At 42.8% G+C, this 27,438-nt stretch overlaps 1 protein-coding gene across 1 annotated transcript; it reads right to left on the bottom strand.

Annotated features, from left to right (window-relative positions):
• Nucleotides 1–12,881: 12,881 nt before the first annotated feature.
• On the bottom strand, nucleotides 12,882–24,188 carry LHX9 (LIM homeobox 9). The gene is given in 8 exon segments (XM_062003842.1): nucleotides 12,882–13,139; nucleotides 14,368–14,570; nucleotides 19,493–19,848; nucleotides 20,721–20,923; nucleotides 22,651–22,769; nucleotides 22,865–22,933; nucleotides 23,961–24,077; nucleotides 24,080–24,188. Coding segments are annotated over 8 exon segments (1,434 nt in total).
• Nucleotides 24,189–27,438: the final 3,250 nt, after the last annotated feature.

Raw genomic sequence — 27,438 nt, 5'->3', positions numbered from 1 at the left:
ATCACTCTAATTGCCAACATTCCCCACTATTACACAGAATCACAGAATCTTGAGGGTTGGAAGGGACCTCGAAAGATCATCCAGTCCAACCTCTCTGTCAGAGCGGGAGCACCTAGAGTAGGTCACACAGGGACTCGTTCAGGTAGGTTTTGAATGTTTCCAGAGAAGGAGATTCAACAATCCATCTGGGCAGCCCCTTCCAGTGCTCCATTGCCCCACTATGATGTTTCATTTTCTTACTCTTGCAATTTGGCCAGACTTTGGCCAGTTGGACTTTTTTTTCCTCATGCCTATACAAGATAAATATTTCTGAAAATTAACATACAGAAATATGCAGTATTTTTGTTACCTCCAAAAATCCTGCAGGCATTTTAAATGAGAAACTGTTCTAATAGAGCACAGAAAAAATTGTATCTAACCACACGTATAGGGCTGTGAAGCATCCATAAGAAGAATGAAACCTTTGGGGTTGCTCCAAACACCCACATCACCAAGAAATTACATAGGAATGTGAGTAACATTAAGAGTCACTACATCCAGGAAGCTCAAATTGTAGAATTAGAATGAAAAACGGGTTTAGCAGTCCATGTAGCCTACAATGCCAACACCAGTATCTTAATCCCAACCCTGCAGTAGCAATTTTGCAAGAATGCTTATACACATTTACACATTAATTCTGTAGATATAGAGGTCAATAGTGTCTTCAAAAAAACTTCTGGAGGAAACAAGCCTTCAGAGAGAATACCTGACAGTCACAGGGCCTAAGGTTTAGGTGCTGGAATGAATCTGTCTTCTTTAGCTACAAATTCAAAGCTTAACTTGTTACCATACAGCCAAATGCAGCCATTGCTGGATAAATCTGATGCAGACTCACTGTCACATCATATGATCTAAGGTACAAATGCTGCCTTGGGTACAGCTGGTTCACGTAACCTACTGCCCTACTTGTTGAATACTTTCTCAACTTTCTTATGTAGTTGAAAGTGTCTAATAAAAACATTTTACTTAATGTTTCCTTATATATAGGTCTCAAATCGTGGATAATGGAAAACAGATGACATTAGCACATACAAGCAAACTCATTTTATATTTATATGAAGTAGCTTTCAGAAAAGAAATTGAATTCTTGTGAGTGGGATGGGTTTAATTACACCAGACTTTGATCCTGTTCACAATTCCAGTGTGAACTTGGGCAAAACTTCACTGAAGTGATACAATTACAGACATAGGTAAAACAAGAAAAAATGTTTCAAGATTCAGAGCTGCAGCAGAACACCTCTGAGGAAAGAAGACGCTATTAAATAAGTGGTTAAAGTATGTATGTCATACTTGTGTAGCAGCCTACCACCATTTACTGCAGAGTTTACATAGTGAGTATGCCAGTCATATAAATAGGTCCATTAGAAAATTATGCACAAGAAACAAACCGTGTAACAGTCTAATAGAAATTTTATGTAGGTGTTACATTTGTCCTCATACTAAGCATTCTTAAGAAACTTTGGATTCCTATTTCCCAGTTCCTATTTCCCACTGGATTTCACTTGCACCAATGCCAACTTAATGATAATACATGTATGGCAGCAGTAGCACAAAAATAGATACACAAGGTAAGGGGGTCCCGGGATCAGTGGGAGCACTGACCCTCCTCCTTGCTCTTAAGGGCAGTACACAGGCAGCTGGTTAATGCCAGCTGCACTCTTTTTGACAAGCTGCTGAACTTGAGGGTTGCTGTGAATAATGTTGATTAATCCAAATCATTTGCTCCATATGTGTATAGTAAACACACACCTATCATCCTATTTGCCTTTCAAACAAGATCTAGTGCAAAATCAGGGCATGTGAATAAGGATCACAATGATTCTGAAGTTTGGAGTCGACAGGTCTGCTCATCTTGATAGTTGCTCAAGTGCAATAATCATTACCTAACTTGATTAAAGATAGGAGTAGCACTGGTATATGTAAGGTCACAGTTAACTGACATTCAACACAAAGGAATTTGCACACTGGACAACACTATCTTCTAAGGAACCGAGACCATGAACTCTTCAGTTCATTATACACCATTGTTTGAGTTTAAATGTACAGTATATAGCAATTCCTTCTGGGGAAGACTTATCTGTTCAGGCTCCTGTTGCTATTCTCCATCTCAACATTAAGGAATAATGGATCAAAGTTTACCTGTGATTAGGGTCAGAGTAAATCTGCAGAGGATTCAAACCACACATTGTGAATTTCATCTGCACTTGGCACAGTGCAAACAGAACATTACAAATGATATTGTATATGCTCATACAGGTATTCAGCTTTCTAACATTAGTAACCGGTCAGTTATCCAAACATTGTTACTCAGGAGAGGGAATAACAGCAGCTTTCTGGAGAATCTGAAAAGAAATCTCTCTAAACAGGACTGTCATTAGCACTACAGGTGAAGAACCACCGTAGGACATACTCCTCTATTAGCCAGAGTGGAAATGGCAGCGTCTGTTCTGACACATGTCAGCATCGGCACTGAGCAGGAGAGCAGTGATGCAGATACCAGCATGTGTTACCACCACTGCGTTTGCTCTTGCTGCATTTTACAATCAGAGTCAATTGACAGTCACCACACAAGGGGATTTATGCTCTGGGCAAACTATTATCCTACTGAGGTGACCATGTGGAACTGCGTGCAGAGGGTGGAACTGGGTTTTAAATGCTGTTAGCATGGTTGTGAAGGCACTGTTGGACTCGGCTTCCCTTTCCTCTTTAGGCTTTGGGTTGCCTGAATGTTTTTACCTAAAGGGAAGGAGCGTGAAACCACTTCCACTTGTGAGCAAGAAAATTGTGATCAGAAAAGCCTAAAAATATTGTCTTGAATTTGAAACTTTTTTTTTTTTGCCCACAGTTTTCTAAAAGCTGCCCAGGCTGGCTCTTGTTTATCCTCTTAATGGCTCAACACAAACTTAAAAACCCTGGTGCTTTTTATTTATACATTGGCAGTAAAAAACAAGATCTGGGCATGCTTAATTGCTATCTCTGTCTCTCATATAGCTACTTTCAAGTTGTGCTTAATATTAAATATCATAACTTGGATGCATAGAAGAAAAAACATCTGTTGTAACCTGAAATACCACAAGTAGAGCTTTTCAGTCCATGCCAGTCAACAAATTAGTAACATATGTGCAGAACGTATTTCTTATATGACAGTGACATATTTGTAAAATACTCAAATTATGGCTTCATCCTTTGACCATTTGTACTTTTGACCATTAATCTAATCTAATGCTATTTCATATGTAAATATAAGCAACTGACAACAAGGGAAAATTCAGCAGCTATAGGGATATTTCACTAGTACTTTACTAACATACATGAAAATCTTTAAAGTCTTTTAGAAGGAAACAGAGTTGATATAAATTATACACTAAACTCTCTGATATTATTGGTTTATGCCTCCAGTTAAGTCCAATATGGCAAATTCTTCCATTTAAATACATCTCAGTGGTATGACACAGGAAATTAAAGACACACATAAATGTTTCCACAATCAGGATCATAGCACATGTATGCAAGTTGGAGGTAGAAAGAGAAGCTTAAATTAATTTTTCTTATCAGGTTTCTGCTGCCCATTAACATTATAGTGTGTTACATGGGACAGGACATAGCCAGCAGCCTCACAGAATTCCTGCCATACACCGGCACAAGTCAGACCCAGCTCACAAAAATGTAAGGATTTTTATTTTCATCTAACAGCTCTGAAGCCTGAGTGCATTGTCCCCAAGTGCTATAGTAAAGGCTTCACCCCTTACTACCCCAAAGAGGATCTTTTCCCCCACAAAAAGAGGTTTTGGGCTGTTGTAGGACACGATGTATACAGGAGGGATGGTGCTCTGCCTCTTGCAAAGCTGACACAGAGGAGCCCCACAGAGTAGAGGCCTGGCCTGTGTGGGACTGACCCAGCACTGTGCCAGGGAGAGTGGCATGAAGGGTGAGTAACACCTCCAGGGCCAAAACCCTGTTTCCTGCAGTATTCCTTTTCTTACCAAAAAGCCCACCTTGCCCAGGGATCCATGGCAGCCTGAGAATGGCGCTGGAGGCAGGGCCGGAGGCAGGCCAAGGTACAGCACAGCCCAGGGCAAAATGTGGCCTCAGGGCTGAGATTAAATGGCGCCGTAGGTGCTGAGGGCCCAGGTCATGGGCAGTGAGGGCCCACCAGTGCCTTCAGCCCAGCAGGCCTGTTGGCTTGGTGTCACGCAGACCATGCAGGCCTGAGAATTAATGAAAGGAATAAAAGTTGCTTGAGGAGAGCAGCTGGGAGTAAGGTATGTTCAGCTCTAGGATTTATACCTCGTGAAGCAGCTCATAAACAAATGCAGGCTGTGCTGATGAGGCTGTCTGTGCCATCCTGCAGGGATCAGCTTTACACAGGCAAAAATGATATAGAGGAAACACAAATGTTCAAAGATACTGGGAAAAAAGAAGTAGTAAAAGAAACTGGAGGATTCAGCTTCCTCGAAGTAAGAGATTTTCATCATGAAATGTTACTTCATGGCAAAATTCTTCAGAGGCTGAAGAGAGAGGCCTTTGGAAACTAGTTACTGGAGAGTCAGCTTCCAAAAAAACAAACAAAAAGAAGTTTTGCCTGCCATCTCTTCTAAAAACAGACAAATAAACAAACAAATAAAAAACCCACACACAAACTCCTGGATATTTTTAGAACTGAACCTGAGTTCTGTAAAATTGTTTTTTCACTGATGAAAAGCTTTTTTTTTTTTTTTTTGGCAAAAGACCAGAAAGCCTAGTAGCCCATTAAAATACTGTTCATTCCTGTTTCAGACAGATCCAATTGAGGAAATAAAGGAAACTTAATAAAAAACTCCAAAATTCACTGGAATTCAACAGCGCATTATGAAAATGCATTGAATTTAGGCAGTTTACCATACTTTTGAGTTCTCCAGTTTTAATCTATTGTTGTTATAATACAATAGCGCAAAAACATTTAAGGATCTGGGTATTATTTGTAAAAGATCTGAGCGCTCCAAGACTTATAGTCTTCTAATGGTACTGTTTAAGTGGTAAATTGTGATTTGGAGAGCTTCTTGATTTGGATCTCTCCACAACAACAGCAGTGGTTTAAAGTCAATATTTTGAACCACCAATTACTGTGTATTTAGTGTCATGTTGGTGCTCTGTTACAGGTTAAATAGCAAAAGAAATGTATTAATGCAGGACAATTCTAACATTGCTGAATGTAGAAAGCATCCCTGTGCTAATAAACTAATTCTAATAGTTTGTAATGAACAGCAGCAGCTCTAGCTTCTTAATTTCAGCCAGCCAGATTAACAACAACAAAAAAAAAACCTATCCAAGGATTTAATAATTATGAAAATTGTTGACAAAATAGGGTAGGAAACTACTTAAACTAATGTAGTAACAGCATGTCTATGTGATTTTTGTACACAGGAAGCAAGGCATCTTCAAATAAAAAAGCAATAGCTTATTTAAGGCTGATATGCAGAGCCTCTGTGAAGCAACAATTTATATTAAATGTGCTAGCAGGCATATAAAAGGCACGCACTTGCATTCATGTACTTTACAGTGTCTAGTTAACTTTTTTTTCTGTAGAGTACTTTTTCTTATAAAGTCAAAAAATACTCCGCTGGACAGTCTGAGAAGAAAATGAAAGATATTGTCTAACACTTAGAGCTGCAGCCCAAGCAGTAATTATGCAAGTATATTCACAGAAAAAATATTGACCTCTCAGCTACCAAGTTGCTTACTTTCTAAACTGGTCTTACTGTCACTGACATGAGATATATGGCTCCTTGTTGAGGTTTGTATTTGTTTTGTAAAGTTATCCTCTATGAATTAAACAGAAATCGTGAGCCTGTATATGTTTATATCTTAAGCTATAATAGTACTTATTGCTCTCAGCTTTCCTGATGTTGCGTTTTACTGATTTTAGGATATTTGGCAACATTTTGTTATTTTGCTAGATAACTATTCCTAAAAAATTGCTGTTACAGGCCTTTTCCTATTGTGTCTCAGTTGTGGGAGCAAGATGCATGTGGCAACAGCAAGCTACTTGATCATTTATTCTCAGGTAAATCCAAATTCCTGAAGGAAAATTATTAAATAAGGGTTCATAAGGTGACAAATGGAAAACTACCGCATCTTTTCCAGTGACTGCTTATATTTGCAGTCTGGTAACCATTTTGTATCTTAGTCTTTCCCTTCTTATTTATTTGCTATATGCAGCAGTCTCACAGATTGAGAACATTGCATCTATTCAGACTCAGAAATCTGCATTGAAATGTGTTAACTGAAGTGCAAAAAGGAAGCATACCTGATTTCTAGCATTAAAATAATTATTGACAGCATTTTAATCCACTGTTAAAGTACAATTTCAAAAGAGGACAAAGTAGAAAATAACACTGATTTTTGTCAAGTTAGATCAGACCTCAGTCTAGCCCCCTGCTCCCAACAGTAGCAAATACCAGAAATTTTGAAGGATGCTTGTTCACAATCCCAGTTCAAAAAACAGAAGCACTCTTGAGGCAGAAATAAATGCAGCTAAAAAGCTATCATTTTGAATATTAATCATACTAATTAAAATGAGAATTGAACGTTTTCAATATCATTTGTTATGATTTGTAGTCTTACAGTAACATACAACCCACGAATTCAATGATTGTAGTAATTTTGTTTTCCTAGATATTACAGGACAATCTGGCAAAATAATCTGTACCCTTAGCACTACCTTTTCTTTTTTTTCCAAAGCAATGAAAAGAAAAGATCACACAGAAGTATAAATTTATAACAGAACAACTACTCTGGAAAAAAAAATGTTTTACTGTAGAGGAGCAACAACATAAAAATCATGACAACTGTCTTTGCTAGAATGTGTAAGCCTGGAGAGTTGCTTCCTATAAGTTTGAATGACTTAAATAAATATGAAAGTACTGGTTATCTGAAGGCAAGACAAGGATACGTATATAGGTATGTGTCGAGATAAGTCTGTGTCAAGTGAGAAGCACAGGAGAATTGTTCAACATTGCAGAATAACTGAATAAAGTCTCCAACACTATAGTAGCTTCTGGAAATTCCAGTAGTATAATTTGTATCTTGTATTTGGGTGAAGGAGGAAGAAATATTTTGAAGTCAATTTAATGCATGTGCCAGGTGCTTGGATTAGCAGCTCTGAAGAATGAAGTCCAGAGCACAGAGTGGCATGACTGTCCTATATATTCTGTCTTGTTCTGAAGGTTATGCTTTCTTTAGAGACAAGTGAATAATTTAATCTCCATGTTCATTCAGCTCTTGGCTCAAAGCCCACAGAATCAAAGAGAGAATATCCATCAATTTCAGTGGGCTGCAGTGCCAGCCTTCTGTCATTTGGCCTGGTCCTGCAAGCCATTTCTTTGGTAATTCTGAGTAGGATGTTCTAGGACTGCCCAATTTGACTTCTTTTTCAAGACCCCAAGTGCAAAGAAATGCTGTGCCTGGACATGGATGAGTATCCACTAGAAGACCTCCAACACAGTTCTCATTTGCAACAATCCTGAAAATCTAAATTTGGTTTGCATTTGTCTCAAATCTTGACTTTCAACGTAATTAGTCTCTTATTCAGCAGATAGTAGTTTGTCTTTAAATAATTTGGATTGGCTAATACAGCTAGTCAGGTCAATCAGAGCACTATGTGGAGGACTATCTCCAAAGAAAGTATAGTATTCTAAAGAAAAATCAAACCTCAATGTCTCAATTAGACACAGAGAAATAAAATCATCTTGATTTTACTTTAAGTGGTGATAAATTTGCCATTGACTTCAGTGCAGCTAGTATTTAACCAGGAGAATGTAATTAATTATTTTTTCTAATTTAAATCAGGTGAAAAAGCAGCACACAGACAATAATTTAGACTAGAAGTATGTCTAAGTACTCATAGAATTATTAAGTCAGAGGGAGAAGGAATCCAATTTATTAACAAATGCAGTGATTTACAAAATAAATATTATACTACGTAGTTTTTTTCTTCACCTTAATCACCACCAAGTTCTTTACTGATATGATTAATTAATGTTTGGAATATTTTCCTACGGACAACAGGGGGAAACCACATTATGGCCATGACACAAATCATTGTTTTCCTACATTTACTTACTTTCAACAGTAATAAATACGCATAAGGCTCAGTTTAAGAATTTCACAACCTACTTCAATTTCTGATCAAGCTGATTTGAATTAAGTCCACCATGCTAACCTTTTTCAATAGAACTTTACAATGTACTATAAAACTGTTGTTTAAACAATGCTTCCCATAATTGCCACCAATAAATGATACCTTTTTATTGCTGCTAGAGCACTCTTGGTTACCAGTTTCCAGAGATCGCTGCGGTAAACTGTAACTTTGTGTGATGTTGTTAATAATTGTATGGTTTTCTTTTTAGAATTCAGAAACTGAAGAAGTTTAAGAAAACATGCAAAATGCTGCAGATACACGTAAGTGAAATATTTAATGTCCATCATTCATAAAAGTTACATTGTTTACATAGGGTTCATTAGTATATAATAAAAATGTCATCTTAATGAAAGATTTTTCTGGCAAGATTTTTATATGTTAATTTGTTTAACATACGCTTTGGCTATACAGCTAAATAGGAATATATTTTTAAAAAATCTTTCTGCAAATAGTTGCTTAACAGTTACAAAACCTCATTACTAAGAATTGGTTATTGTTACACTTGCTTGTTGGCTTGTAAAAATCATCTGTGATCTAGACTGGGAATCTTAGGACCAACTTTTTGTAACATACTTGCTCATTGCATAGTGACCATGTAAACAGCTCAGGGATTCACAAATTCTATCCTTGTATCCTAAAAGTCATTGAGGATTTTACATCCTTTACTGCTTATGTTTTCTTATATTGATGAAGGATTTTGGGTTTGTTTTATTGTCGATGCTGATGGGATTTCTTTTTAAAACATGTCAATTCTGTACAAGAATTTAAAAAATCAAAAAGTTAACACCAAAGGAAATAATTCTACACTGTGCAACAGTATTGCTACCTCATTGGTTTTGATTTTAGACATATATAACATATTGGAACTGCACTGTACTGCTTCTTTGCAAAATAAAAGTTTAAATTAGTTGGAACAGTTAGCTGTGTGTTTACATAAAGTTAACTATGTTTGCATCAAATAAAATGTTTATTAATGAAAGCTATTATACAAGAAACATCAAAGAGAAATTCATCATACAGAAATGTACACTATATGTGACAGATGGAAAGTGCATGCAGATTTGTCTCATTTGAAAAAAATAATCAGAAACAATTGTACTAAAGTTACTGGGTTTTGATTCCTATGATCTCGAATGAGTGAAAAGTTCTCTTCGAATTTACAAAAATTCATTTAACAGATATGACTAGTACACATTAGCAAGCAAGTGGAATGAATGCACTCAGATTTTATTTTACAAGTACTTGTGCTTGACAAATGTGATTTCTTTTAAATAAAAATTGTCTTCAAATATGGGCTGGGTAGGTTGCTGCCAGGTTGCTCTGGTTTTATACATAGTTTCTCTAAATTTGTTTTTAGTACCACACGATTTGTTGAAGCCTTCAGTTCTGTTAATTAGACACCATAAAATAACATATGTTTTGTTAACATTCAGGAAATGACATCGAGTCTTTTGTTTTTATTTTTTGGCTCAATAGATTTTTAAATGTATGATTATCATAACCTAATATTGTCTTTGTCTTCACTGCAGTGGATTTCCGATCAAACTTTTCCCCTTCTTTTAATACTTTAGGGAATTTTCAAACGTCGGGATGTTTGGCTGTAATGCCCCATGATTTGTTCTCCCTGAAAGAAATCATAGTGACAATTTATTAAACTACAGAGCAACCTGGCTTTTCGGGGTCTGCAATTCTATTTTGTGTTCAATATACCTAGCATTAAATCTTGATCCATTTCATCATATTATTTAGGTTATATTTGTCATGCAATTACTTTAGCTGCTAGTTTTCTGGCTTTTTTAGAAGTCTAGGATGGGGTTTTCAATATCAAATCAGTGGGGCATTACTTTGCATGTTCAAAACAGGAGGCTAAAAGGCTAAAATCTAAATTGCACCAGCAGTAGCACATAACATTGAATATGAAGGAATTGAAAACCTAAGAAGGAACTGTATTTTTAAATAGTTTAAAGGCCGTGTTTCTGTGTTTAATACCAATTGTTCACGGGCACCGTGAAAGCAAAGAGACGCACTGGTACGTGGAGACTTTAAACTAAAAAACAAACAAACAGAACCAAAAAAAAAGCTGATGGGAAATAAAACTCCTTAGATTCGAAATGGTTTATTCACACAAATTTAATAGGATATATCACAATTGTTTGGTCCATAAATATTTAGGGGAAATAGTTTCTATACAATGCATTTATCAATAAACAAAGAAACATGGACAATTTTGCTAGACCACTTACTGTACTATAAACACGAAGCTCAATATATAAGATTATTGGATTTATCAACTATATCTGAAAGAGTGCACAACTGCTTTCTATGACATGTTCGTCCCCTCTAACAGGATACACCATAAAAAGAGTTTCAGAAATAAGAGGTAAAACAGTACAAAACTAGTGAGGTGTCAAAAGGGCTTAAAACAGTTAATTTAACAAACAACACATATATCCTGATTTTCCACAAACTTACTCCCAAGGTATATCATAAGGCACATAGTAGAACTGAGTTTTAATTAGTCTACTTAATAAAGTAGATCTCTAATACCATATATTGTTCTGTCAAAGAACAAAATTTATAAGTATCAATATTTTTACCTGTAAAAGTGTATTAATAAAGATCTCAGCCTTACCAAGGTCGTTTGGTCTGGTTAGTGGTAAATGCCCATAAGGTAATAGAAATAGGAAAAGTCAAGATTTAATATCCGTAGAAGATGATAACCATACTTGCTAAATATATAATGGCAAACACACCTTTCTTCTATTACAGTGTTAACATCTCTTCCATCATCTTTTTTTTAAAAATAAGCTACTTTTCTGTGCTAATTTTCTAAAAACCCTGAGCAAAAATTACAATAATGCACTTTAATGTGGGCAGTGAACTGTCAATATGTAACCACACATTTATACAGCCAAAAAGGACACCTTTAAAATATATTAAATAGCCACTTTGACCACCAAAAAAGAGATTTGATGGTGCCTAAAAAGTGGGGTATATGTGCAAAGTTATTCTTAACAATCCACTAAAAGCAAGACATAGATCTTGACTGGTTTTTGTTCGGTTTTGTTTCTGAGACTCTCCACAATATAATTGGTGTTCAACTACAATAAAAGGATACAAATGAACATTCACCACTGCCCAGACCATTCAGACTTTTAGCTTAAATAAAGTTAAAAAAAGAAAGATCGCTATTGTAAACTAAGAAATGTATTCAGATCAGCATCCACAAGGCTTCTGAGTTTAATTGCTTTAAAATTAACTGCCAATTCCCATTTTTGTAAGAAATTTTGCTAACATTTCTTTTTCTTTTATACAAAGTTTAAAAAGTTAAAGATTATGTTAGAGATATTAATGAACTAAAGATTGTAAGTTCAATTGTTAAGCAAAGTTTCTGATACAGTCTCAGGAAACATCTAAAGTAAATTCAAAGCAATAATGAATAAATGGTATGGAAATCATTTTCTTTAAACGTCTTAATAAATTATATTTTGCTTATTTCCAGCTTCCCTGAAAAAAACCCCAAAAGGCTGTGATTTATCCAAACAATACACATACATACATCTTTTGGGAAGTTATTTTTGTGCTCACTAGGCAACTGAGCAGCCTCTTGTTTGTTTTCATGGTACAGCATCAAGGCCTTTAGCAAACTACTTTTTGTTGTTGTAGTTCACAATCAGAGCTGCTTGACAGGTAAAAATGAAAAGCCCTTCCTATGCAATATTTCAGATCAATAGGGCTCCTCACTGGAGTTGTTATCCTGCTGTTATTTCTTAATAATGTCCTTATAGGAATGAGTTCATTCCAGAGAGTGTTTCCCGGATCTTGTCTCCTTAATGTACAGGACACAAATTTGGAAAGCAGCAACCTGATCCTGCCATCCTCACCCACATGCACTCTCATCACTGGATCTCTCACTCCAAGCCCTCCATCCAGGCACAGCTTTCAGTGGTGGCCAAGGATGTCACAGCTGGGTGAAGAATTGGCAGAGGAGCATTTATTTAGCTATCCCAGTGAGACTCCCCAGTGCTCAGGGAGGATCAACCGGAATTGTAACTAATGCCTTAGAAAAAAAAAAGCACTGGTTGTTCCAATCTCACTATTTCAATTATTAATTTAACTCATCTTCTGTTTATTTTTCAACATTTAAAAAATAAATCATACAAAACTTTTAAATAAAAATCAAATGAAAGTCGGGGTTCTTAAATGCTGTAAGTGAACATACAATCCTGAAGCAGCATTCTTGTGTCTACAATTAAACTGATTTTTACCTAGTTATCCAAGAGCAAAAAGAATCCTTTTTTTTTTTTTAATGATATTAACCATTTTTTTCAAGGTTCTGGAAATAAGTAACATATAATTTTAAGAGGCACTTATTAGAATGATTCATAACTTTCTCTTAAGTTATTTGATGACTTTTTTAAAAAAATGGAGTACAATTTAACAACAATAAATATTCATTTATTATAGCAACATATTACTTCAAACTCGTTAGCCAAGTGGCTGCAGATGCTACACATCAAGCTGTTTATTTTCCCAAATATTTTGTGGGTTTGTTATTTTTTTTTTTTTAAAAAGGCTTGAAAATAATAAAAATAATAATTATAATAATAATAATAAAGAAGAAGAGTAAGAATTTTAAAAAAAAGAAAAAAGAACTGAAATGTTAGAAAAGGTTCGTTAAGGTAGTTTGTGAGGGGCTCCCGGATTCGTGGCTGTCCAAGTTAGAGGTCACTGATGTCACTACAGTGATAGTGGGATTGGTCAGGTCTGTTAAAGTGGTCGCAGTGCCGGGTGGAGTGAGTGCGCCGCTGTCTGCTGAGGGCGGTGCCGGAAGTGAGGTGCCGTCAGCTTTATCGACACCCCCATTCTCCTGCCGCAAAAGGTTCCTTCTGAATTTGGCTCTTGCGTTTTGAAACCAAACCTGCAAACCAATCCCAATTGATTTCTTTACCGATGCGTGTCTTTTCTTTGCTTATTTCTGTGTTTGTGCTTGCTTTTAAGTCTGTTTGGTTGGTTTATTTTGATGTTTGTTTTCGTGTGGTGAATCGCCTAAGTCACTCTAGAGCTTCACTTGCTACTGATGGTACTGACCCTTTCACAGGTAGGACCTTGCATACAAGGCCCAGGGCTATAGGTGCTCACTGGAACATTGTAGCCCAGTGTGCAGGCCTCATAGAGCTGCCTTAAGAAAAATCTGCTCGCTCACTCACCCAAGGAAAGCAACTCTCTTGATGGCCTTCTGGCGTATTCTTTGGTTGAGTTGGGTAAGGTTTGGGGTCAAGACACATGATTAAGATTGAGGCAAAGGGTGAATGAGCAGATTTTTGCCAAGCCTGATAGTTTGCCTTGATAATTTTAAAAAACTGAAGAGGAAGGAGGGGTAATTGCACCATCCCTATCATGCAGATTGTTGACATGGGTCACCTAGTCTTTCTGTTCTGTAAGGTTCACTGACAATGTTTTACGTGACATGTAACACCGACAAGGAATTGCTGCTAATAGATTCTCCTTCTACCTCGATATCTGCCCTTCTTTGGCACTCCACATGTAATATACACTTTGCTTTAACTTCACTGAGCTAGCACACACCACATAGGGATTTTTTTTTAATGTAGTTTTCTGGCTGTCCTTCACAGGGAAGCGACTTTCTACTCAATAATAACAGTTCTCTAATAGACATTGAGAGAGGAAGTCAGCTAGTCCTGAAAGATTATATTGATCAAAGCTTGCTTCCTACGTATCAGGGGATCTGTTCACTGAGAGGCCACATTAACTACTCCAGGGGAGCCTAAAGGCTTCACCCAGTTTGTATAAAATCAGTAGATTTTCTACCTCTACCCTTGGTAAGGTCATCACAGAGACACTACAGATCCCAGGGTATCTACTGGGTTGCTAGACTCTGGAGACAATTTCCTCACATTGAGGATGCAAGTAATTACAAATCACATTTCAGTATGTGGCTGCCTTGGGGTGGTAGGGCACACATTCGGCACTCCTGCCATGTAATACCATATCCCTCTGCACACCCTCTAGGGACACACCTACCAAAAGTATTTCTACATGTATCACTATCATTACACATAAGGGAAATGCTATTGACTGGCAGGGGTAGGGAGAAATTCTGCCAAGCCTGTGATGTGGCTTCTTACCTGCAGAACTCTCTTGGTCAGGCCTGTTTTCTGGGCAAGCTGCTTGAGGTCCTTGGCATCTGGGTTGTGGTTGATAGCGAAGTACGACTTCATGGTACGAAGCTGGTGGTGTTTGAAGGAGGTGCGCATGCGCTTTGTCTTCTGGGATGGGGGATAAGGCTGCTGGTCTCTGTCCAGGTGATCTGCCTCATTTTCATTACAACCTATTCAATACAAGAAATGAAACAAGTAGTTAGTGGCCACACGTCACATAGCATATATGAATCAGGCAAAATTCTTGAATTTGAAATACTGAAGGAAGGAAGCAAGGAGGGAAGGAAGGAAGGAAGGAAGGAAGGGCTGTGATGGTGTAAGGATAAGTACAGATGGGGTAATTAAATGAGACAAAAAAGATCCAGAAGATGACCTTTTCTTATTCTTAAAACATGCTATATCCCCGGGCTTGTACCTACTAAGGGCACACTTAGAAAGTTCTCTCTCCTTTGGCATTTATTTTCAAACAAGTCTTTTCCCTGTGGTGATGGTTTTGCTTTGGGCGTTCAAAGAGTCATTTGAAATCTCATTCAGATTTTGAAATCTCAGTCATTGAAACACTCTTAGCTTGAGAGAAGAATAAAGGTCAAACGAGCATTTTGAATGTTCCTGAGCTTTTCCCCCAAATCACAAGCACCTATGAAAAGAGATGTACAGCAGGAAAGTTTGTTATGACAGTTTGCCAAGAAAGCATAAAATCTGGAGTTTTTTGATGGCAAAATAAATGCTTTTACACTCTGCCTGAGAGCTTATATGAACTTCTCAAAGACCTTTGTCTGTAAAATATATCTAGAAAGCAGTGGCATCAAGGCTTGATTCATTTGCTCAGACTCAACCCCACCCAGCAGTAGCTCTTATTTGGTACTTATTTAAAACTTTTCTATAAGCAACTAACTCATGGCTCAGAACTTAAAAAAATAGTTTCCCTGATTTTCCCTGGTTTGGGATTTTCAAAGTGCCTATGAGAGATGAATTTGTTTAAAATTACACGTTTATTGATGTGAATTGTACACAAGAGTCGCAACTGTTTGGGGACCATGGCATCATTACTTCAGGGAAAGGAATGACAGTACTGGGGTGGAGGGGTGGGAAAGTAAGAAAGACATCTATATTTTTCTTTTCAACTTAAAAAAAAAAAGGTTACTAATTTATAGGATCTCATTTTATAAAGATAGCTCAGTCACACAGGAGAAAATTAATGCCATCATCATAGCAGGGAATATTAAGTAAAGAGCAGATAATAAAAAATGTTTCAGTATGTCTGTAAACTAGATCAAGTGTTATTAGTTGCTCATTTGAATTTTTGAGCTGCTTTCCAATAGTTATTGGGCTATTTACTAGACCTAGCTGATCCCTATTTCCCAAAAAAAAGAGAGAGAGAAGGAGAGAAAGCACACAATACAGAGACTGATGTTGACAGTGCTGAAAACAGAGGCAAAGCAACTTGAAACTAGGAGAAAATAAAAAGCTTCTTCAAGGTGTTTTTGCTTTTGAATTATAAGACAAGTCAACATGAACAGATGCTGGTGAGACAACATTTTGACAGAAAATCAGGTGAATATTTAATTATAGCTAGATTTGCTTCTAGCTTTGGTAAGAAGTATATCTGTACTTTCAAGCAAAGTAAGCTGACACTTGAAAAGACCGGGAGTTGAAAGTTGCCTTAAAAACAATTTCAGACCAGATTTGGATTGTATTTACTACTTATTTTCACAAGCAATCACACCACCCTCAGTCAAACTATGTGGGCTGTAACTTATAAGCTGACTTGAATCAAGAGTAAAGGGATTCAGTCCTCAGGTTTTACTTCTGAGGGTTGCAAGCTGTTTGCTTGTGGTGTTTTCCTGGGGTGGCTCAGGTTTACAGCAGCAATACAAACTTTCTCAGGCTCCTCTGTCCCTCTTGCTGCCTTTTTTCTGTGATCTACTTTTTTTGTATTCTATCTACTTTGTTTTGGCTCCAAATATCCTCAGACAATCCTCATTTATACAATGATGAGCTCACTCTCTATTTTGCATCGCTGAGAAAGCGTTATGTGGTTTGGCCACAACTTAGAGCACAGTTTTACACTATCGCCTGGAGAACTAAGGGGACGCAGAAAAAAACTGCCAGACATTATTGCTCATTTCTTTGCAGCAGCTTTGGGGGGTTGTTTAATTTTGCGTTGGAAAGAGCTGGAGCAGTTTGGTTTTCATTGCCAAGAATTCTTCAAGTAAACTCTTCAGTTTTTCACACACACACAGACATATATAATGAAATAAAATAAACAGCTCTTTGAGCAACAGCTGTGTAAAATATTTTCCTAGGGAAATCTTCTTCACCGTCTCATTTCTATATCCTGTGGACTGTAAGTCAACAGTTTCCCTCAAAATACATATTAGTTCTGTGATATAAGAGGTATTAGAAGAGAAAGCCTTGAATGTTTTAAGGACTTTTGAATAGTTTCTTCATTTTTCACATTAATTCCAGACAGCTCACAAGTATGAATGGCTTTTACCTCATAACATTTTGAGTTATTTATTGTTGTGTTTCCATTTTACAACTGAGGAGCTGAGAAACAGAAATTAACCACTAAACAAACTACAGAATAGAAAAGCTATTGTAGATCCAGCAGCAGAATCTGATTTTCCATTCTGGCCCTGAGCTCAGCACCTCTGAAACAAAATGTGTGCACAAGCCTAGGCCGGATTGCTTGTAAATAAATGTGTTTATGCTCAGCTTGGTGAAGTTAGCTTCATCAGCGTTTCATTTTTGAACGGTCGGACTCGTTTTGCAGAACGTCTGTGGCCCATCGGATGGGCACCCAGGGGATGACCGCCGCGGTGGGATACCGCCTCTGTTTGCTGGGGGAGTTACAGCCCCGACTCAAACCAAACATTGAGTGATGGGAGGAAACTTCTGTAACTCAGAAGTTGTCTGTTCGGAGGCGGAGCGCGTCCTCCCGCTCGGCTGTGACAGACGGGCCAGGGCTGCTCCTCTGCCCCCGGCTCTCCTCGAGGAGCCCGGACCGGGCGGGAGGCACCGCACCACCGGCTCCGCGCAGCCCTCCAGCTCAGAGGCAGCACCTACTGCGGGGGATGCCCGCAGAAAGGGTTCGCCTGCGGGCTGCGGGGAAAGTTAGGGTCATGCTCCAGGTACGACCCATGTTCTGCCTCTCTTTCTGAAGGCGGTAGCCCTGGATCTAACATTTCGTTTTCTATGGACTGGTTGCCCTTTGCAAATGATTACGTGGAAGACCAATTACTGGATCAGAGGGCAGGAAAGGAAATATACATGTAGGAAAATAGCTGCTGATTATTTAGAGATTTTTTTTTTCTTTCTAGAAGCGAATTCATCTACACATTTCATAACTGTTAGAGATTCGTTTTCCTCCTCCTGGATCTGGAGTGCAGTGGGTCCATGAGCTGGTGGCGTTTGCACCGGATGCACAGTTTGGCTGCAAACTGTGTTTTTTCGAGACCATGTGTCAACCCTGGACACAGATAGATATTTTTTAAAATCACGGTTCTAACAGATTAATTTTCTCAGCCATCTACACTGAGTCCAAAGCATCAGATTAGAGAGGCAGGATTGGTCTTTTTGGGTTTTTTCCTCTATCCATTGCCCGGAGGATTCTGTCAGATCTCGGTGAAGTGAGCTGTATTTTCGTAATAGACATTGCTTTTTAATCTCATTTGGAGCCAGTGGTACATCTTATAAGCCCCGTTGTTGTAAAGATAAAGAGTTTTAAGACCAGCACACAAAAATTATGACAGTTTTCACAAATAACGTCTCTCTTGAGTCCCGACCTGAATTTTAAGAGGTGTTGTATCATGTCCCCTACTTTTCATCTTTTCCTAATTTATTGTCCTAATTCTAACGATAAATTGTCCCTAGAAAGATTTCCATTTCGGGATCTGGAGAGTTTGGGTGAGGGTGTGCGGATCAGCGCAGACCGAGGAGCGGGCGGGCGGGAAGCCGCCGCTAGTAGCCGGGCTTGAATGCACCCCGGCCGCCTTACAGGTTTTCTTTAGCTGCTTTCAGGATTGATTGGAAACCGCTCCGAGGCCAGGGATTCCAATGTCATCTTCAATTAACAAGGAACAATTAGCGCAGTGATTACCCTGGCTCCAAGGTCTACGCATCAGAGGAGATGAAATAGCTTTGCACAGCTACCCAGTTCCCAGCTAAAGCCCGTTTCACAGCAGCCCCAGAGGAGGGGCCGGGGAGGGGGAGCGCATGGAGAGGGCTGCGGGGGGGCGGTGGAGAGTTGCTATGAATCTCAATGGCAGGGGATTGAACTTGGGTTGAGGGGGATGAGCTCCAGGCCGAAATCCGTGCACTTTTACCGACCTGTATTTGTAGTAAGGGGAGGCCCTGAGCCCTCTCTTGGCTCCCTGGTGGGGTCGGGGGTTCGCAGATATCTACAGCCGCCCAACCGGAGCCCCGGGGCTGGAGCTCCATGCTCCTTGTCCCGGCCGGATAGGGAAACACCTTGCACCCGCCTTGGTTCCCACAAGTACAGTTTGTGCAGTTCGATGTTTTATATGCCAGTAAACCAGAATTCGTTAGCCTGGAGAATTAATTACTATAATGCGATTAGATTATCTATATCGAGTTATGTGCATACAGCACGGGCATTGTAGGAGCCATATGTTGTAACTTTTATCCTAGTGTTGGTGGTTTTTTTCTGATCCATTTAGTTACTTCTAATTTAAGGTCTAACCGGTAAAGTGGTTTTTGCTAATGAAATACAAATAATAACAGTATTTCTGAGGTTCCCATAGAGAAACAAAACTGTGGTTTAGGGATTGGGATTTCTTTTTTCCTTTTCCTTTTTTTTTTTTTTTTTTTTTTTGTCTTTACCCTGGGAAGTGGCTAAGTTTGGGTATTTGACATTAATAGGCAAAGACAGCCTTTGAGGAGGGCTGCTGTTAGCTTTCCTGCAAACGCTCCAACCCTCAGAGAGCTGTTTGTTTGATTTTCCAATGGTTAAGCAAGATTTGGCCTGGCCGAGTTACCCGCACTCCACAGTTACGCTGCCTAGCTGGGGGAAAGCCCGAGAACGCTCCTTTCAGAGGAGTGCGAGAGAGGTTCGACGCGTGTTTCCCACCTGAGTTGTAGCTGACGATGTCCACTCCCAAGGCAGGGCTCTTTCGTTTCCTGGGCCTCCCCTTCTGGACTGTGCCAGTGCCGTTGAAATAAGGCAGGGCCAGCCCTCCGGTTTTGGCAGCCAGCTCAGTGTAGCTCAGCTGAGGGGGATATTCTCCTTGCAAAAGGGACTCGAAGTGGGCCCTGCAGTAAACCAGGTTGTCCTTCATGCCAAAGTGATCGCCTGTGGTCAGAGTCTTGTTGCAAGTGGTGCAGGTGAAGCAGCTCAGGTGATAAACAGACTCCCTGGCTCTCATGACCATTTCAGAGGCTGAGATCCCAAGGTGGCAGCGGGCACATCTCTGCACGGAGAACCTTCTGAAGGAAACAGAAAAGTGGGCATCAACTGGAAAGGTCAAGGCAGACCTTGCTCCAGTGCCACCCATCTTCCGGTCGGCAGGGAGTTTGTCCCCACCCGGATCGCTTCCCCCACCACCCCCGGGCCCGGGATGGCCCGTGTGCCGTCTGTGGCCTCTGGTCCGCCTGATGCCGGTGCTCCGGCTTGTCGGGAGCGCTGCCGGGGAGACAGCGCTGAGATCCCAGGGCGAGCGCCTTGCCCTTTCTGCCTAGTTCATTCAGGACTTTAGCGAAAGCCCTCCAGCTGCCCGTGAGCGGGAAGGAAGGCGGGCCGGGGGAAGTCAGTCCCAGCTCTGCCGACACTCGTGTGAGGACAAGAAGGGCCGCGGGAAGATGAACCCCGGGGACCCTGAAACGCTCAGATAAACAGGGCCTGCACCCGGTGCCCAGCCGCCCAGTACCCCTCGCGGGACAGCCGCGGGGCCGGAGGGCTCCTGCGCGGCGACAGCTCGGCCGCTTCTCTCAGCCCCCTCCCGCCGAGCCAGCCCCGGGCCCCGCTCCCCGGCCTGCAGAGAAACCGGCGAGCGGCGAGCAGAGGGAAATTTGTGTTGAGTTTTACGCTGGTATTTACGGAGGGAAACCGCAGGGCAGCGGGAGACCCGAGGTCTTCTCCTGTTTGTGTACCGCCACGCATTCTCAGTCGGCGTGTCCCCTGTGGATCCGTTCCGTTTTAAAACATGCGAGACTTTTCGGAGGGGACACCTTTACAGGATTAAGGAATCACTGACTGCGAAAAACTACCTTTGAAAGGCCATGTGGAGAAAAGAGCGTTTCGGTTCATAGCGCCTGGTGAGGGGGTGTGCTTTTGAACCCATGGGGACTGGTTGCTGTACCTGTAGTAATCCTCCTTGCAGTAAATACTGCCGTCCTTGGCAAAGCAGGTGAGTTCTGACTCCAAAGCCAGTTTACATTCACAGCACTTAAGACACCTGAGGTGCCATTGTTTGTCAACAGCCAGCAGGTAATATCTGTCTGAGATCTTTCCTCCACAACCAGCACACAAAGCAGGCTTCTCGGGGCTCATTGGGGGCATGTTCTGCAAAACAACCACACCACAAGGGGATGAAACAGGGGAAGACAGGCAGGCCGGCCGGGCTGGGGACGGGCCCTGCGCGGGGCCGGCACTCAGATACAGACCAAACTCTTTGCTCCCGGCGAGAAGTTTGAGGGGGAACCGGGACCGTCCACACGAGAACAGTATTTTACCGCTCATCAGCTTTCGTATCTATCCCGTTAAACCTCTCCTAACGATCTAATGTCGTTTCAATATGTGAAGACAACTGATTAGGCCTCAGTAAAGAAAGCAAACCCCATTCTTTCCCGAGGTTCCGAAGCTGAAATTTGTAGCTTCCCTGTTACTTTGGCGTTTTAATCTTAGAGCACTCCGCAAGATAGGCATTTTAAAGTAGGATAACAGGTTCTCTGCACCGAAAGTTTATGGTAGAAGGTGCAAGCTTCTGGCATCAATTTTCCGCCAAATTTTCACCAGTACTTGAACCAGCCAAAGTCTCGTCCCTAAAGAAAACCAGGTCGTGTAAAACAGAAGTAAGGGAAAGGAGACAGGTGGATTATATCAAAAGCAGTGAATGTGAAAGTTCACTGCCTCGGCCGGTGGTGAAGGTGGCACAGGCTGGTTTCAGCTAAAACTCTCATCTTTTCATCAGCAAACTTCTGCAAGTTCCCGTTAATCTGCTCCCCACAAGGAGTGTCGCTCGGGACAACAGCAGACGGAGGGACGGCGGAGACAAAAGCTCTGCCGCGAAACTTGGTCAGCGTTTGCTGATAAAGTAACAGGGAAAAACAATCCCGAACATCTTGTTGTAAAGTCGCAACTGTTTTAAAGTGACCACTCCTCATTATTTTTCCATCTGAAGTTGTACCCCTCGCCCCCCCTTTTCTTTTTTTTTTTTTTTTTTTTTTTGCTTTTGCAGCAATTGAAAAGGCGAGTTGAATTTACATTGCAAATCCTTATATAGCAAAGCGGGAGTTTATTTAAGAGAAGGGGGAAGGATCCTCTGGCTTAGAGCCCTATAACAGTCTTCCAGGCCGTTACTTTGTGTGCAGAGCCTTGTGCGCCATCGGCGGAAGCCCTACAAGTTGGAGAAAGGGAGATCTCGCTTTGCACAGAACAGCGTGACGCTCGGTTTCTCCGCCATCCATCAGTACGTTTGTCAGGACTTTGGTCCTTTGACTAAGAAAAGAGGAGATGTTACTGCTCGGCAAAGTAGTCGGCAGGCATAACGTTCGGAAAGAGCTGTGCCTCTTTGTATCGATCCCACGCTTCAGACCAAAAATGGTTATGGAAAGTAAGCGGTCGCGGTTTGCGGTTTTAATTTAGGAGGTGCCAGGAGTGCCGAGAAAAAAAAAAAAAAAGAAAGGAGAGAGAAGCACACCTCAACATCTCTAGCTGCAGCCCTACTGGGACGGGGCAGAGTGGCCGCAGCCAGCCGAGCAGGGGCGAAAGGCTGCTGCTCTTACAAGGGATGGAAAACCCTCCCTATCGCTACTTAAAATACTTTTCCACGTTACTCCAGAGAACACACGCAACGACATGGCTTAGATAATTGCATAACCCGGCAAACACAGCACCCGGCACTACAGGAGGGTTTACGGGGAGCCTCGGAAGGGTCTCTACAAGCAAGGGGTGGTAGGGGAGAGGGCAGAGGGAAACAACGTCTTTCTCTTCCCAAAGCCAGGCTCTGTCCCAGTGCGCGTCCATGCTTGCAGGGATTCCCTTTCAAAGAGTGCCAGCTCCTTTCTTACCGTTTCTCGGCCGTTCATCTGTCCGCCTTTGGCCAGGCGGGACTCGGTCTTGGATCGCCTCTCCATCTCCTCCATGATTCCTTGGATATGGCCTCCGGAGATCCCGTGGAAAAGCATGGCTGGGGGACGGAAAGGACAAGTATTTTCTTCTGCTCTGCACCCCACTATTTCCATATACAGACCCCAGAGTCTTTAGATCATCCAAAATGTTTACACCGAGGCGCACAGCGCAGGAAGGGTGGTTGCAATAGGAGCTTCTCTTTGCACAAGCACCGAGGGCTTCCTGAAGATGTGCAGAAAACAAACAAGGGGGAGAAAATGTAATAATAATTAATTTTTTAAAAAATAATTAAAGTGAGCTAAAGGATCTGTTACTGTTCTGGAGAGCTGGGGCTCCTGACTGGAGAGACGTGGAGCAGGGGCAGTAGAATCGGTCGGGAAAGGATATAGTTTTGAATACAAAGAAAGCAAAAAGAAATGCTATTTTCAGCAGTCCCTGGTTGCTTTAAAGTTCCCAGTGCCTGTAGGTTGGATTTGGGACTGCTGCTTTCCGGAGCTCTGTCCAATTTGTTAAGAGACTAAAGCCAGCCCATTTTTGATAATTTAGTAGGAGGAGTTCTCTCCCTTGAGCTGCCACTGATTTTTATTCAGACAACAAAGACCTGTCATACTCCTCTCAACCCCTAGTGATGGGCAAGCAGTGACAAACATTATAGTCGGGGCCGCGGGTGGGGTGGCGTTTATTACCTCCCTCAAACACGGAGTCCCGGGAGCCAGCGGCGACGGCGCCTGGCGAGGGACAGGGTGGCCCGGGGGCCCATCTGCCCCCGGGGACACGCCGCTCCGCCCGGGGGAGGCTCCGCTCGGCAGCCCCTCGGGCCGGCTCTGCCACGGGAAGGGGAGAGGGAGGAGAAGCGCCTTTGTGGGGCTGCCGAGGCAGGACGGAGCGGCCAGACCGCTCGCCGCGTACCGGGCGCGCCAAGAGGTCCCGGGCAAATGGAGTGTTTATCGGGGCTCTACCCGCCCTGCTGCTGCTGCGGAGCATCAGCCACGCCGAATCCCCTCCTGTACCCGCAGTGGGACCTCCGGCAGCCTCGGCTGCCAGCCTGTGGGGCCAGTCCCGGCCGCCGACGGGGCGGGCGGGCGCGAAGCGGTCCGGGCCTGCCTTCGCGGGGCTCTCTCCCTATGCCCACTCTCCAGCTGCGGTCTGCGAGCGATCGTTGTGCGCAATGTACTGGGCGATGCGTTCCTTCCTGGCTAATCTCTCTCTCTGCTTCCCCCTCCCTTTCTTTTCCCTTTTTCCTACTTACTTTTCACACCACTCATCCTTGCCTTTCTCTGGAACAGCTGCCGGCTGTTTCCTGACACCTCGATCCCCACTGAAGGATCTTCCTGGCGGCAGTGCTGCGCTCCCTCTTCCCGGGGGACGCTCCACACCGAACCCGAGTGCGCCTAGTGAAAGAAATACCCCAGCCCCCATTTCCTTTCCAAAGCATCCCAGAGACATCCTCAGGGGCTCCTCGAGTCACCTCTTCCATGTAACCCAAGATTCAGGCAGCCAGGTTCCTCCCTTCTCTTTCCCCCTAAGTAGCTAAAATTAATGTTATTTGCAGATTGAATGTTGCTACATTCTTCCGAGTGCCAGAATACAGCTCATAAAACAAAATTTCACACAAAGATGAAGTCAATCAAGTGAAATAAGCTGGGATTTTTTTTTTTTTTTCTGTTGGCACACTAGACCCTAGACAGCAGGGCTGCTATTTACTGTAAGTAATGTAATTAGCCCTTTTGGATGGAAATCACTGTGTTGTATGTGTGTGTGTGTTTTAATAAGAGAGTAATAGCTAAAAACCAACGAGACTCAAAGGGGTAAGGGAATCTCCCTTAAAACGGGTAGATCCCTCCAAAAGCCGTAGTCTCCTGCAGAGCACTCAGTCTGAAGGGAAAGAAAGAAAGAAAGAAAGAAAGAAAGAAAGAAAGAAAGAAAGAAAGAAAGAAAAAGAAAGAAAGAAAGAAAGAAATCTGTGTGTGGGGAAGGAGGAGGGAGAGATAGATTTTCCTTCGAGAAAACGAATTAATTAGCACAACAAGCCATCAGGAAAAAAATAAACAAGGTGATTCAATCCGAGATTGAATCCCGAATTATTTGGTCCTCGCGATACTTTTCCTTCCCGCCATCCCTCCGCGGTGCCTTAACTGGTCCGAGAGACAGGAGAAGTTGCTCCCCTCTCACCCCAAATCTCGCCAGGGAGCGGGAGCAGGGCCGGCGACCCACAGGCTGCGGAGACGGCGGCTTTGCTGAGCGCTGCGGAGCCGCCCAGGGAGGGTAGGGGCAGCGCAGGGGCGGGGGGAGCGGCCCGGCCTGGCAGGGGGGTAACCCCGCTGCGGGAGGGTCTACTGCCCGCACACCCTACTCTCACGAGGTGCCCCAAGCGTGCCTCCGCCCGGCGTGGGTTATGGCAGCGGCTGCTGTCGACAGAGGTGAAAATATCTCACCTAGAGAAGAGTTCATTTCTAATAGTTACAATAGAATCTTTCCACTCTACTGGCACGTTCAGGGTTTGGGGTTTTCTCCTTTGAACGAAGTGTTCCTTTATTCCCTTCCAGACATTTTGTTAGGGGTAGCTCACCCTGCCCCAACTTTTTGTTGCACCCTCTGTCTTGGAAATGCTCCACATTGTCCATGGCACCCGTGTTGCCAGAGAGCCCTCATTGTGTGCCAGGTAGAGACACCCGCCGAAACCCTCCCGCCCACGCCGTCCCTCCGGACCCACCCTCAGAAGCGCCGACGCCACCCCGCCGTGGCCGTGTTCCTGCCGGGCTGAGGACGTTCAAACTCGTCTCTCCCGAGAGGGGGATGGGGAGTGAGTCGGGGGGATCCCGAGGGGGTTTCTGTGCCCAGGTGCCCGCCGGGAGGCTGAAGTGGGGGTGCTGCGCGCCGCCGGCGACTTCTGCCCCCTCCTCCGGTGCTGTGGGTGCGAGTGCAGCTCCCCACTCGCCTGACACCTACTGCCCGGGGTTCACCAGAAAGCTGGCTGCGGGTGCGGTGTCAAAGCGTCAGTCCAAGCTGCAGACACTCGAAATATTGTACGTTACATTCACATTTCTACCTTAGCTCGACGGTGCCGTTAGGAATAATTGGACAGACTCATAACAAAACTCTGAAGTGACTAAACCTCCTCTGGTTGGGCACACTTAATTAATTAGAGGGTCCTTTCCTTCTGCTCCATCAGGTACGGTTAAAGCTAAACTGCTAGCTACCACTGCTCCAGTAAAGGAGGCCGGGGGTTTGTAAGGCGTTTTCTGATTAACATCCTAATGCCGGCAGACCACTTCTTACCTAAAGGGACACTGAAAGTTTGTTGCTAGCATCAAACGTGACTTCTCCGTTTCTAAAAGGCCTGTAGGAGATCAAGGTAAATCTGTTTCAATGTTCCTGAGATCTCATTCCTCGCTGCGAACTGAGACTCCGGTGCTGCGAGGCAGGCTGGTAGCGGGAGGTTGCCATCACAGCGCAAGGGGCTCTGTTCGGTTTTGCTGGTTTGCTTGCGGGTGGGGGGGGGGACACAAAAGCTCCCAAAGAACGCGATAGGGAATCTAAAATCCACATCTACCAGTTTATCCCTTATGAATCCACCTGCGTTAGCACTTCGCCTCTGAACGTTTCTCGTTGCAGGGCGCTTTTATCTCCTTTTCCCGCAGCATTTGGGGATAGATAGCTGCTGTGCGATATTCAGGGTGTTTTAGTAAGGCGAAGGGCACTCAGGTTTTTCCTTTCTTAGAGGCTGTACCCAGACTCCTCAAGCAGATGAGGATAAAGGGCACTATGTGACTATGGAGATTTCCGTGGGTCGAACCTCCATCTGCGCGTCGCCGCTACCCAAGCCAGGCTGCAGCCCGGATCCGCCGGGAACCCGTGGGAGTCGCGTCCACTTTCGGGACGAGCCCATCCCTGGACAGCTTTCGTCATTGAGAGCATTGAGAGCTCTAGATCCTTTCTTCCCGGCCATGGGCTAAAGCTTATTACAGCGTAAGCGATCTCGTGATTAGTGCTGAGGATTTAGGACAAGGTCTACATGCAAATTAATAATTGACCAGCAATAATTAGAAGAAAGGGGAGGGTACTCAGGCCGGGAGGTGGGGTGATGGTGGGGAGAAGGGGGAGCTCTGTAAGTAGAAATGGTTTGGGATTAGCCTGTCCTGGAAGAAGCCAGCGCCGGTCCCGGGCCGCGGGCGCAAGGCCCTGTGCGGGGTAGAGCGCAGGGCGCGTACGGGGCGCCCCGTCTCACCCTCGCCTTCAGGTACCTGCACTGCTCAAGACACTTCCAGTTTAATCATTTCCAGAAACTTAAAGCGCGTAGTAATAATAGCGACAGGATTACGATCCTGTTGCCAGCAAGTCGGGACGTGGAAGCCAGATCTATTTTTAAATCCTAACGCTATTTTCTACTCTGCGAGCTTGTGGTGGAGAACAGTGCTGTTAATGATCAACCTCATCCCTTTGTAAAGTCCGCGGCTAGTGCAAGCAATCTATGCACAAAGAAGGAGAATCTGAAGAGTTACATCTCTCGGCGGTGGCGTCAAATATAGATAAGATTGTTTTCAGCATTTAAATGGGTTGCGTTTTGTCTAAAACTCGGCATAGTTTAAAATTCCTCTTTGTCAGAAGCAAAGTGTTTCAGCATCACTGACTTTTCTCTTGTCTCGACCATCCTGGAGTGTACTGCAGACCAACTTTGGGGTTCGGGTGTTATGGGACCAGCGGCAGCCGGCGTTAGCTGCCGGGCT

This window comes from Colius striatus, chromosome 10 (genome assembly GCF_028858725.1).
Source record: "Colius striatus isolate bColStr4 chromosome 10, bColStr4.1.hap1, whole genome shotgun sequence".
Classification (NCBI taxonomy): domain Eukaryota; kingdom Metazoa; phylum Chordata; class Aves; order Coliiformes; family Coliidae; genus Colius; species Colius striatus.
The sequence above is the reverse complement of the archived record's forward strand: the minus strand, read 5'-3'. Positions and strand labels throughout refer to the sequence as shown.